Below are 11,794 nucleotides of genomic sequence, written 5' to 3'. Positions count from 1 at the left end.
AATCTAGTTAATAGTCTTCCCAAAATATAACTTTTCGTTTTTCTCTAAAATGTTTAATTCATATATAATCATAATATCAGATACTATATGCAAAAATATTTGCATGTACATGATGTCCGACATGCCTACATGCTGTCAAGTGTCATATGTTGAGTAATCAATGATTATATATACCGTATTGCCCGTATTGCCTATTTGGAGATCCCGCCGATATTTTTATTGATGCTTATTTTTAAATTGTATTGTACTGATTTGTAATCGTTTTAAAGTTGAAATAAATTGATTTGAATGGAAATGAATTGAAATACGAATCAAATATGCTACCTACTTCATGTTACCACGCGTGGGTATATACATCAGTTTTCAATATGATTTTGTTACATGAAAGATCACATAGTGTTTTACTTGATAAAAGTACAGGCAACTACTCTCCAGACGTACTGCACTGATACGATATTCTTATGTAATTGAACTTAGCAGACATTTCGTAATCATTGTTATACAAACAATCAGAGGTGTGGCGGGGGTGTGGCCTTGAGGCTGTGGTTGTGCGCGAAAACTTGATGTCATGTCTCACAAAATGGCACAAAAGCGACGAGCAATTGAGGATCTTGTGCAAAGAGCAACGGAGTCGAAGATCAAGAAATTCGAAAGTATACGAGGTAATTTTGTCTGAAAAATAGGTGGTGTACTGTAGTAACGTAACTGCTGAGTGCTACCTGTAGCTGCTAGCTGTGTCTGTCTCTGTCGTGCGTGAGTGGCTCGTGTTGTTACACGTCGCCGCCGCCGCCGCCGCCGCCGCTTCCCGGGCGGTAGCTGAGCCTGAGCTCTGGCGCGGTGGAGCTAGAGTCAGGACCTTGACTTCAGTGCAGTGTCAGTGAACCAAATTAATAATGCCATGGCTCGATCGCAAATACAATTTAGAACTGGGCAGTAATCATGGTAATGCAGTTTCACATTGGCCGACTTTAAAATAATTTCCTTGCTTACCTGGAATAGTTTGCAAAATAAATTAAATACTACTACTAGGCCTAGACTAACTTTTTAGTCAGAAGATTCAAGGACAACTTCGACAAGTAGTACAAATGCCCCCTGCGAACACTCACATGTATTGCGAGGTTATTATTGGTATACTAACCTCGCACCATGAACCGCGTTTGTAACTAGTGGGTCGCGCATGCTGGGATCCCACTTTTGCCGCCGCGCACAGAAAAATCAAGCCATAGAAGTCGTGTGTTGTGGACACCAGTTTTGGTGTCCACAACACACGACATCTATGGCTTGATTTTTCTGTGCGCAGCGGCATGTAATGAACCCTTGGGTGCCCTGCGACTGCGATCTGCTTTTCTGAATATCGTGATCAGGAAAAGCTGTATTTTCAGCTTCGATCTCAGCGACATCGTTCAAATTCTCACTCAGACATCACTTTGCTTGGGTTCGCTGAAATATTGATATGGACTGAAGTTAGTGACCAAAAATCATGCAAACATGTGGTGAGCAAACCGGTGAGCTGCCACAGTAGCCACAGACAGATCTTTTACTCGCTAACTTCAATCCATATCAAAACTACTGCGAAGCCAAGCGATGTCTGAAAGAAAATTCGACAATGACCTCGAGATCGAACCGAAATACAGCCATTCCCGATATTCGGAAAAGAAGTGGGCATATTGTATTGAGATTGAAATGTGAATTGTGATTGAGAGACTTCCTATGACATTGATGGTGGGTAAACTCTCAAAAAGTTTGTGCTACTGATGGTGTTGAGTAAAATCTTCTTACGAATGATTGAGAATAACGTGAGCTGCACCTATGACCATCTTTCGACAACAGAAATCGTAAGATAGCCGTAAGTCTGACGAAAGAATAAGTCGGTTGATTAGCAGTTTGATTACCAGGGTATCTTTATCATTTTGAACCAATGTTACCATTGCATTGGACAGGTACATGTATGGATTGGATGCCATTCCCCTCCTTCATAAACATGCAAATGTAAAGCTTCAATCTCTCCAAGCACAAAGCATACAGAGGGCCACGCTTTAGTTTCAGTCATTGCTAGTGTTGCATTTCTGTGTTGTGGGAGACTACCTGAAACTGTAACGATCACAATATGCTAATTTGTGTGCCACATGTGATGTGCCTGTTTGCGGGTCAAGTCTCCTACAAATTCCCATATCCATGAATTTCCAGTGATTGTGTCTACTTCTTTATTTTCCTCGCGACAGGAAAGCAGGTTATCAATATCCCTTACTGGGACATCATTGTCATCACAGCCGGGGATGAAGATCAAAAGAACGCTTATGATCTTCAACTGAAGGAGAAATTAGCAAGGCAGCAGTTACCGCTAGGCACCAAGTACCATGTGCTTAAGGACCCTGGAGATGTTAAAATTGGTAAATAAGAGCATGAAAAATGCAATTTAATTCAATTCATATTTATTTTTGATAAAGGTAGTAAAGCATTAAAAAAATTCAAATGATACAGAATACAACACTGATATATACAATGGTACAATATATGAAATGTTGCTTGGCAGGTAGCAGCCAGGAAGGAAAATGGCCGTTATCATTGGTCGAGCTTACAATCATAAGAATGGTAAACATGTACCTTATTGATCTGGGCCCAGTCTTACGAAGAGTTACGATTGATCCAATCAACCACAACTATGGAAAACCCAGCAACATCAACATTTAAAATACATGTTTTCAAAGGACATTGTGCAAATTTCTTAAAGAAAAAATTATGACATTAATGGATTTCCATATACTTGAGGTTGATCAGATCAATTGTAACTCTTTGTAAGACGGGGCCATGAGAATACAAAGGGGGCAAGTAATAAAACAAAACTAAAGAAAAATAAATTCAAAACAGTTGATTGTTACTCTCAATCATCCTTTCAGTTTAAGGTATGGGATGACAATTTTATATTGCATGAAGACTGAGGATTGTACAATGAAATAACAAAAATAAATCAAAAGGATGTATGATGGCAGAACCTTTAATCTCAAAACAATGAAATGGTTTCAATTTTTTTCTTTTATCTTTTAATATTTATTGAATACCCTGTATATAAATCAACATCAACAGTTACAAAATCTGAGGGTTGTGACCAGTTGATCAGGAATAGTCATTATGAGCTTTATGTAAAGGTTAGGTGAATATGAATATGTTATTGGTAAAATATCAGCTGCAGTTAACAAGAAATTTATCCACATTTTGCTGTGCTCAACCAAGACATGGTGAATGGCTACCTGGCAGGATTGATTCCTTGAATACACAGAGTGCTGGAAATAGCATCTCGAGCATAAGTTTGGGTAATGCTGATAGTGCGCCTCATAATAGATTAAATCTAGATAGATAGAGCTATATAAATACCTATTGTTATTATTACTGAATTGAGCAAATCCTTCTTTGAACAGGACCAGGAGGCTCAATGATGGCAGCCCTCTCCTACCTCCAGACTATCTACAACCAAAGCCTCTTCAAGAAGAAGGTCCTTTTCATCCCAGCAGGGGGTTATAGCCAACGGCTACCAAGCGCAAGCCTACTTGGTAAGGTCTTCACAGCGGTTCCCTATGGACGACCCATCTATCAGATGCTGGAGTTGATTTTGGCAATGTACATCGATCTTCCTGCTCATATGGTCTCTGGAGGTATCTTCTTGGCTTGTTCGGACGTCATCATCCTTTACGACTGCACTGTTGGTGTAGAATGGTCCTTTGACAAGCCAGGTATCACTGCCTTTGGACACCCAGCTCCAATCAAAATTGGGACAACCCATGGGGTGTTTTTGAACAAGGATACACCCAATGTCTGCTCTCAGGTACATATTGTAGAATGCGAAGAGTTCCTGCACAAGAGATCTGAAGATGTCCTCAGGGAAAAGGGTGCCCTTTTACCGCAACAATGCCAGCAGACCCTTGGCATCAGTGGTGATTATGTTCTGGTTGACAGTGGTTACTTCATGGATGCTGCGACTGCCAAGAAGATGATCGAGTTCTACGAGGAAAGGTCTCCGCTTTCATGTGAGATTGATTCCCACGGTGATTTCTTACATGGCCTCGGGAACTGCGGCAGTAGCAGTTACATCAATGACATGTCCAACGTCAGCAGTAAAACAGCTAAACTTCTATCCATGCGTCAAGAAGTCTTTAAGCTCTTCCAGGGTACACCACTCCATGTCCTTGTGTTACCCTACTCAATGTTCTATCACATTGGCACAACCAAAGAGCTGCTTGACCATTTTTGTGATAACTGCAGCTTAAGGAGAGAACTAAACCTGACCAAAGATGCCTTCAACAGATCTGTGGACCTCGGCATTGGCGACACCATGCTTGATGCAAGTTCAGCCAGGGAAGCGTGTGTCATGAACAGCATTGTACCTATGGGTATGGACACCAGGAAAGCATGCATTGTGGAGTACTGTCACATCCAGACTCCATGTTCGCTTGGCGAGAGATGCATTGTCAGTAACTGTGTCATCCAGGCACCATCCTCTGGCTGTCCTGTCAGCATACCTCCTTTCACATTCCTTCACACAGCAGCTGTCAAGCCCAAAGAGGGTAGTAAACTCTATGTCACTATTTTCTTTGACATCCGTGATAACCTCAAGCGCGCTGTTCCCCACCTTGAGGCAGCGGGCCAGCTCTTATTCTTGAACAAAACCCTTCAGGTTGTGTTTAATAACTTCAACCACACTTCGCTCCAGGCAATATTCCCAGGTAATACTGCACTCTCCATATGGAACGCAAAGCTGTTCCCGCCCAAAGAGACAATGGAACAGTCTTTTCAGACCACGATGCAATTCCTGGAAAAGGTACACACTGCAAACCAGGACCCACATTCCCTTGTGGGAGAAGGTTGTCTTTCAATGGCTGACGTTCTCAAATGCAAAGATATTGAAGCAATGTTGGAATACCGCAAGCAGCTCTATTCTATGATTTTATCAGGATGAATAAGAATACATGACCCCCAAGTGCCTTATCTTCTTGATCTACCCTTGCTACTATCTATCTGCACGAGTGTAGTTGAGTTTCAAACATAAAGGCCCCGTTACATTGCTTGGTGCAAGCCTTTGCGGACTGAGTTGCAGCAATCACCTGCACTCACCCGCATTAAAAGTTTTGAGCATGTTCAAAACTTTCCTGCATGTAGCGCCTTGAGTAATGATCCATTAGAAAGTGCGCATTAGAAATACTTATTATTACTTATTATTATTATTATTAAATCATACTTGCATGCGCTGCTGAGGGCAAGTGCGTGTAAGGTATGTGAGAGATACTGTCAATGCAGGCGACCTACGGATAGCTATGATAGTCACCTGCAAGTCACATGCAAGTCTTGCACCGAACGATGTGACAAGGCCTGAAGGAACCTTGTTAAAAGTCTCTGCACGTCTTTTAGCAGGAATTCTGCTATAGCTAAGTGCGTCCTAGAAAAAAGGAAACTGGGATTCCCATGTCTTTTTACTTCAAAGGAAATTAATCATGATATTTCATTTACATCATCATACCATTCAATTCTTCTATATTTTGATACCTAATATGTGACGAACACTTCACAAATTAATGAACAAGAGGAGTTTGAAATTTTAATGTCAAAATCAGGTTGCACAGAAAAGTTGAACAAGATCGGTTCTCGATACAACAACCATGCTTATTCGTCGAGTGGCTCATTAGCATTTCTTTTGTATTCTTTGTTAAGTTTCTCTCACTGATCCCTGAAACGAGAGTGGATTCAGATTCACACATGAATTTCTGCACAAATCATTTCTGACATGCCTCAATATTTTTTGTTTGTAATCTGCCATGCACGAACGATTTGCTAAGGTGTTGGTCTCATATTAAAGATGAGATTCGACTCACTCCACAAACATCACATTTATAGTAGAACATATTTAATAATTGTTAATTCTGTCTCCGGTTTCTTTGTTTGTGGGGCGCACTGTACATATTGGCACTATGTGTCTTCTCATAGCAGCTTTCCTGCGTTCCACATTGTTTTGTCCGTGAGGAAGTGTGAGCCATTGGTAAGGAAAGGCCATTCGCAGGATTATGGCGTGGAGGATGTAACTCTGTCTTATAATCTTATGACAAGGTACATGTATCTTTCTCCATATTGGAAAGAATAGTTCTTTGTGCATTTTTTTCATGATTGTTTATTGTAGGTTTTTTTTATTAAGGTCAAGTCCACCCCAGAAAAAATGTTGATTTGAATAAATAGAGAAAAATCTAACAAGCATAACACTGAAAATTTCATCAAAATCGGATGTGAAATAAGAAAGTTCGGACATTTTTAAAGTTTCGCTTATTTTTCACCAAACAGTTATATGCACAACTCAGTGACATGCGAATGAGGGAGTCGATGATGTCCATCTCTTACTATTTCTTTTGTTTTTTTATTGTTTGGAATTATACAATACTTCCATTTCCATAATGACCGACTTGACTGAACCATAAAATGCTAATCATGCACAATGCTAATTCCACATGTTCAGGGAGGAATAAAACTGTTCACAGAACAATGAGGGGAAAATTAGAATATTTCATATGATAAAATAAAAAAGAAATAGTGAGTGGATGATGTCATCAGTCCCCTCATTTGCATACCGACCAGGATGTTCAAGTCACTGTTATGTTGAATTGAGCGAAACTTAAAAATGCCATAATTTTCTTATAATTATTACATCCGATTTTGATGAAATTTTCAGTGTTATGCCTGTATGATTTTTCTCCTTTTATTCAAATCAACTTTTATCAGGATGGACTTGTCCTTTAACATATTCCCCACTTTGGAGAGGTAATTTATTGAAATTGGTATTCCTGATGACTTTTTCGCAGATCTTGAAGCGTCATTACGATCCTTTATTATTTTGGGTTTTTTTTTTCTCTATGAAATGAAGGAAGACGTACATGTAGTTAACTTGTACATGTCAAGATCCTTTTATTGTTGTAGACCTAATTTGATTAAAAGATTTTGTACATAGGTGGGAATATTTTAATTATTTGTTTTTCCTATATCAGCAAAAATGTTCATTGTAATTGACTAACACTCTCTTAAGTTAATTTATGCAAAACAGTTTTAACAATTGCGTATACATGAGGATCACTTTTGTAATCTTGGGGAATGTACTAATATAATGTGATGTAAATAGATGCCACATGAGAGAATGGTTTACGTGTATCTCGGGTGTGTTGAGGCGATTACAGGTACAGTGTACTTACAGGATGCGATTCACTCTATACCTTTTGTGTTGACTTGGCACTCAGTAGTTGTGTTCATTTTTGCACGCTTTGGAAAAATATCAGGACATTTCTTGAATTTACAATCTTTAAGGGTCATGCCCAATTAACCAATGGTCCAGAAGGCCAAAGATTCCACTGTGCGTCCCACTGTTAGATAGATACACTAGAGGTGAGTTTCACAAAGATGTTAGTCACACTTACATCCCTAGTTGCATGTTGTATAAAACGCATCACCACATTGGTCAAATCATGCTAAAAGAAGGCGCGCTACTGCGTATAAATCAATTAGAATGCCCGTAAAATATTGTGCACGTAGCACAAAGCATGACTTCAAGTCACACTTAAATCTTTGTGAAACACCCCTTATGCATTGAATTTGTTTTGCCATACCTTGACTTCATTGTTGTCTATTAGTACAGTAGTGAACATGTATATGATTCTTTGAAAAGAAAAGGTATCAGAACTGAAGATCAATTGAAGGATGAGATCAGTGCCCCGTCTTACAATGAGTTATGATTGATCCAATCACTCGTAACTCTATGGAAATACATCAGTGTCATAATTTTTTTCTGCAGGAAATTTGCAAAATGTCCTTTGTAAACAAAGGAGAACACACCATATTGTCAAGAAATCAATGAATTTATGGATATACATTCATATCTAGAATTTTTTTTGAACAAACATGCATTTTATATGAATTGACTGCTGGCTTTCCATAGTTGAGATTGATCGGATCAATCGCCACTCTTTGTAAGACGTTCCCTAGGGGCGGATCCAGGCTTTTCCACAGGGGGGGCACATTTTCCGAGGAAAAATTTGACAAGCAAAAAAAAAGTAAAAAAAGGTCTTCACTCTCTAAGGGGGAGGGGGGCACACTTCTATTTTCACTGCATTTTTACATTAAAAGTTTTAATTGTGCCTCTCAAAAAAGGGGGGGGGGCTCGGGCCAGCTATGCCCCCCCCCCCCCCCATGGATCCGCCAGTGGATTAAACTCCAGTCCCAGCGGACTTAAGCCCCTAGCAAGCTTGTTCAAGTGGTGAGACCCAGTATGATACAGATACATGTATACTAAGAGAATTTGAGTATGGTACTAGCTTGTAGAACTGCTAAGTCAGATATAGATACAGTATTTATTTTTATAGAGAAGTTTATGGATTTCGTAATTTTGAAAGGAGTGATTTTTTTTCTGGTATAGACATGCCAATAATTCATTGATGCTCAATGTAGTTCTCAGAAAAGTAAGAAAACATTATCTTGATTATTTTAACAACTTTTTTTTGTACGATGTATGTGTTAAATAATCGTGGTGAAGGATATCAAAATCTAACCCAATATGTTTATTTTTAGGATATGATTCTAACAATGGAATGCAGTGTTAGAAATTAATGTATTTCAGTACTGCCTAAATTGCATAATGTAAGGCAAGCTACTGGTATTTTGTTTGTTCTTCCCCATTTGGCTTTTTTTTTTCAGGGTTAAGGATTTGTATGTAATCATGGCATTTTGACCAGTACCTCAAACTTCTTTCCTCTGTAAATATCATATCATACATGAACATGTATGCTTAGATATAAATTTTTCTTTGTGTGGGTACGTATGTTTGATAATATATTTTGTTATGAATAGTCAATCCCTTTTGTGTAATGTGTATCTTTTTCTTGTCGATCCGAGCAGAGTGTTATATTAAATCCAACAAGGGATGCTTGTGTGTGTGAGTGGGTGTATAATGTCTATGGAGGTATGGCCAAAATCCCCACCCCCCCCCCGACACAGTATTCTGTACTACAAGCATACACGTACCATGAAGCTATTTATAGCAGCAGTGCTGACTTTGAAAAAAACTATATAATAATCATAAATAAAATCATACTGTATATCTCATCCATCAAATTACATGTGTTATATTAAATCCAATCAGGGATATGAAATATGTGTGTGGAAGTGGGGGGGGGGGGGATAGATGGGCAGGTGTGGTTGTGTAAAACGGTATTATGGCCAAAATCCCCACCCCCCCTGACAACTGCACTACCAGTATGACAGAAATATAATTAGTACAATAGTTTCTAAAGACAAACATACTTGTCGTTAACTCTAAAGATCTTACATTTAATTTCCGCACTAATTTTCCTCAAGGAAGCCATTTCATTCACATTCTTTTGTTTTTACGACACACACACACAAAAAAGCAATCAACAGTACATGTAATTAACAGAGAGAACCCATATTAAATAAATGGGCAACCTCACAATTATCCATTAGATGTTAAAAAATAATACAACACACACACGGATATTGAGGAAAATCAAACTTTTTTTTAGTCAAATGAAACAGTCGAGTTACTCCGATTGTTATACAACCTTTAACTTACAATTCAGTGAAAATGTAGATTAACAGGAGTTGGCAGATAGACAATTAAACCCACTGACGTGATTCACTGTAAATTTAGTTGTCACTGATAAAAACCAATAAAACAGAGGCCAAGAACCTAATATATCAGATGGGGGCTGAAGACAGTATTGAGGGGAGGTTGGGGAAAACAGTAGCAGTGGAGGGGGGGGGGGGGCAGGGCATTCCAGAGGCTTACAGTATTAGCAGATTCTGAAGAGGTTCTACATATCAATAGGTCCCTACTGCCAGTTGTTGATGATGATGATGGAGGTGAAAATGATGTGGAGGAGGATGAAGATGATGATGATGTGGAGGAGGGTGATGATGATGATGAAGAAGAAGATGATGGTGATGAAGATGATGATGTGGAGGAGGAGGAGGATGATGATGTGGAGGAGGGTGATGATGAAGAAGAAGATGATGGTGATGAAGATGATGATGTGGAGGAGGAGGATGATGATGATGTGGAGGAGGGTGATGATGAAGAAGATGATGATGGTGATGAAGATGATGATGTGGAGGAGGAGGATGATGATGAAGAAGATGATGATGGTGATGAAGATGATGATGTGGAGGATGATGATCATGATGTGAAGGATGATGATAATAAAAATAATAAATAATAATAATGATAAATTGGACTTGTATCACGCAAAATCCACTCTACAATTATGTACAATTTACTATTCTAAAGGGCCCTTCGTGATTTGAAAGCAACAGAATCAAACAGAACTTGGATTTGATAACACTGGATTGTAAACAAAGTGAAAACTAGGTGGACTTGGGTGAAGTGAACGAGCATGGATTGTTGCACAACATTTAGGGAGGACACTTGGCACCCTTAATAGTCAAATGTTAACTGAACTTTGCTGTACATTTGGGGGTTTTCAGTTTTAATAATCAATTCTAATTGGTACATGTAACACAATGCATAGCAATTGCTAATAATAAAGACACAGGGGCTTGATATGGGGGGGGGGGGCAACAAAAAACAAAAATACACAGTAACTTTTGCCTCAAAATGCCAGATTGTATGACCAATTTTGAAAAGTCTTTCAATACATTTTCCCTCTCAGTTGCAGGTTGCCCTAACAATGCCCAATGCCTTGCCATATTGTAGACTTCAGATTTAAGTACACATATTTTTTTTTATGATGTACAGAATGCATTCTTTAACTGATTGTAAAACAACCCCTATCACAAATAACTTTTGTAGAAAGAGATTTCTACCTGAACAACAAATTTGTAGCAATAGAAAAACAAATACAATGGCCCGAATTCACAAAGGTGGTTTTGAAAACCCACGGTTGGGTCCATGGTTTATGCAGATTTCCTGTATAAATTACGCTTGATTTAGCGCGTATCGGGCGCGTGTATACAAAATGCCCAATGCTTATGCGCGCATTTGTCACAGTGCGCCAAAGTGACGCCTGTTGCCGTGGTTATCTACGCTATTTTATTCATGAGTCCACTCTTCAAACAGTGGACTCATGAATAAAATAGCGTATCTAAACATGGTAACAGGCGTCAATTTGGCGCACTGTGACAAAAGCGTGCATCAGCGCATTGGACATGTTTTATACACGCGCCTGATTCGCGCTAAATTAAGCGTAATTTATACAGGAAATCTGCATAAACCATGGATTCAACCGTGGGTTTTCAAAACTATCTTTGTGAATTCGGGCCATGGGTCCGTATTCTGAAGTCAGGTTTAACTTAGACCATGGTCTAACTCTGTGCTAAAATTATGGGAAGCCAAAAGTGTCAACATTTTTATGAAGTTGTATGTTTCTTATGTTTACTGTGCTCTTTCCTGATTCATCGATGGTGGGGACAATTATCTTATTCATACTTCCTACACAATCCTACACAATTATGAATGATTTGAGAGCCAAATGAGCTGAAATATTATATCTCTACTGTTAGTGATTTTTGTAACAATTGGCTGTCCATACTTAAACCACAACTTTAAACCTAAGTTTAACTTAAACCCGACTTCAGAATACAGGCCATGGTGTTCAAATATAGAAGTCCACTCAAATGAAAAGTTTAGTGGAGAAAAATTGACAAGCATATCACTTAAAATTTTCATCAAAATCTGATATAAACTGGGAATTCAAAGTTATAAAAGTTTTGCTTACTTTCAGAGAAGATTGGTCTGGTC

The 11,794-nt window shown here is 38.8% G+C and overlaps 1 protein-coding gene across 1 annotated transcript; it reads left to right on the top strand.

Annotated features, from left to right (window-relative positions):
* Positions 1-403: 403 nt before the first annotated feature.
* LOC129261853 (fucose-1-phosphate guanylyltransferase-like) lies at positions 404-8,872 on the top strand. The gene is made up of 3 exons (XM_054899883.2): positions 404-662; positions 2,223-2,390; positions 3,417-8,872. Exons 1-3 carry the CDS (start codon positions 569-571, stop codon positions 4,949-4,951), a joined length of 1,797 nt encoding a protein of 598 aa, XP_054755858.2. The 5' UTR covers positions 404-568; the 3' UTR covers positions 4,952-8,872.
* Positions 8,873-11,794: the final 2,922 nt, after the last annotated feature.

This window comes from Lytechinus pictus, chromosome 5 (assembly GCF_037042905.1).
Source record: "Lytechinus pictus isolate F3 Inbred chromosome 5, Lp3.0, whole genome shotgun sequence".
NCBI classification, from domain to species: Eukaryota; Metazoa; Echinodermata; class Echinoidea; order Temnopleuroida; family Toxopneustidae; genus Lytechinus; species Lytechinus pictus.
This window is presented reverse-complemented; position numbering and strand designations above follow the sequence as displayed.

What these genes read in the sequence shown, in the direction of transcription:
- LOC129261853 (XM_054899883.2), top strand. Translation starts at nt 569, where the DNA reads ATGTCTCACAAAATGGCACAAAAGCGACGAGCAATTGAGGATCTTGTG. An exon ending in GAAATTCGAAAGTATACGAG is followed by an intron (nt 663 to 2,222) that starts GTAATTTTGTCT and finishes TCCTCGCGACAG; the next exon opens with GAAAGCAGGTTATCAATATC. An exon ending in CCCTGGAGATGTTAAAATTG is followed by an intron (nt 2,391 to 3,416) that starts GTAAATAAGAGC and finishes TTCTTTGAACAG; the next exon opens with GACCAGGAGGCTCAATGATG.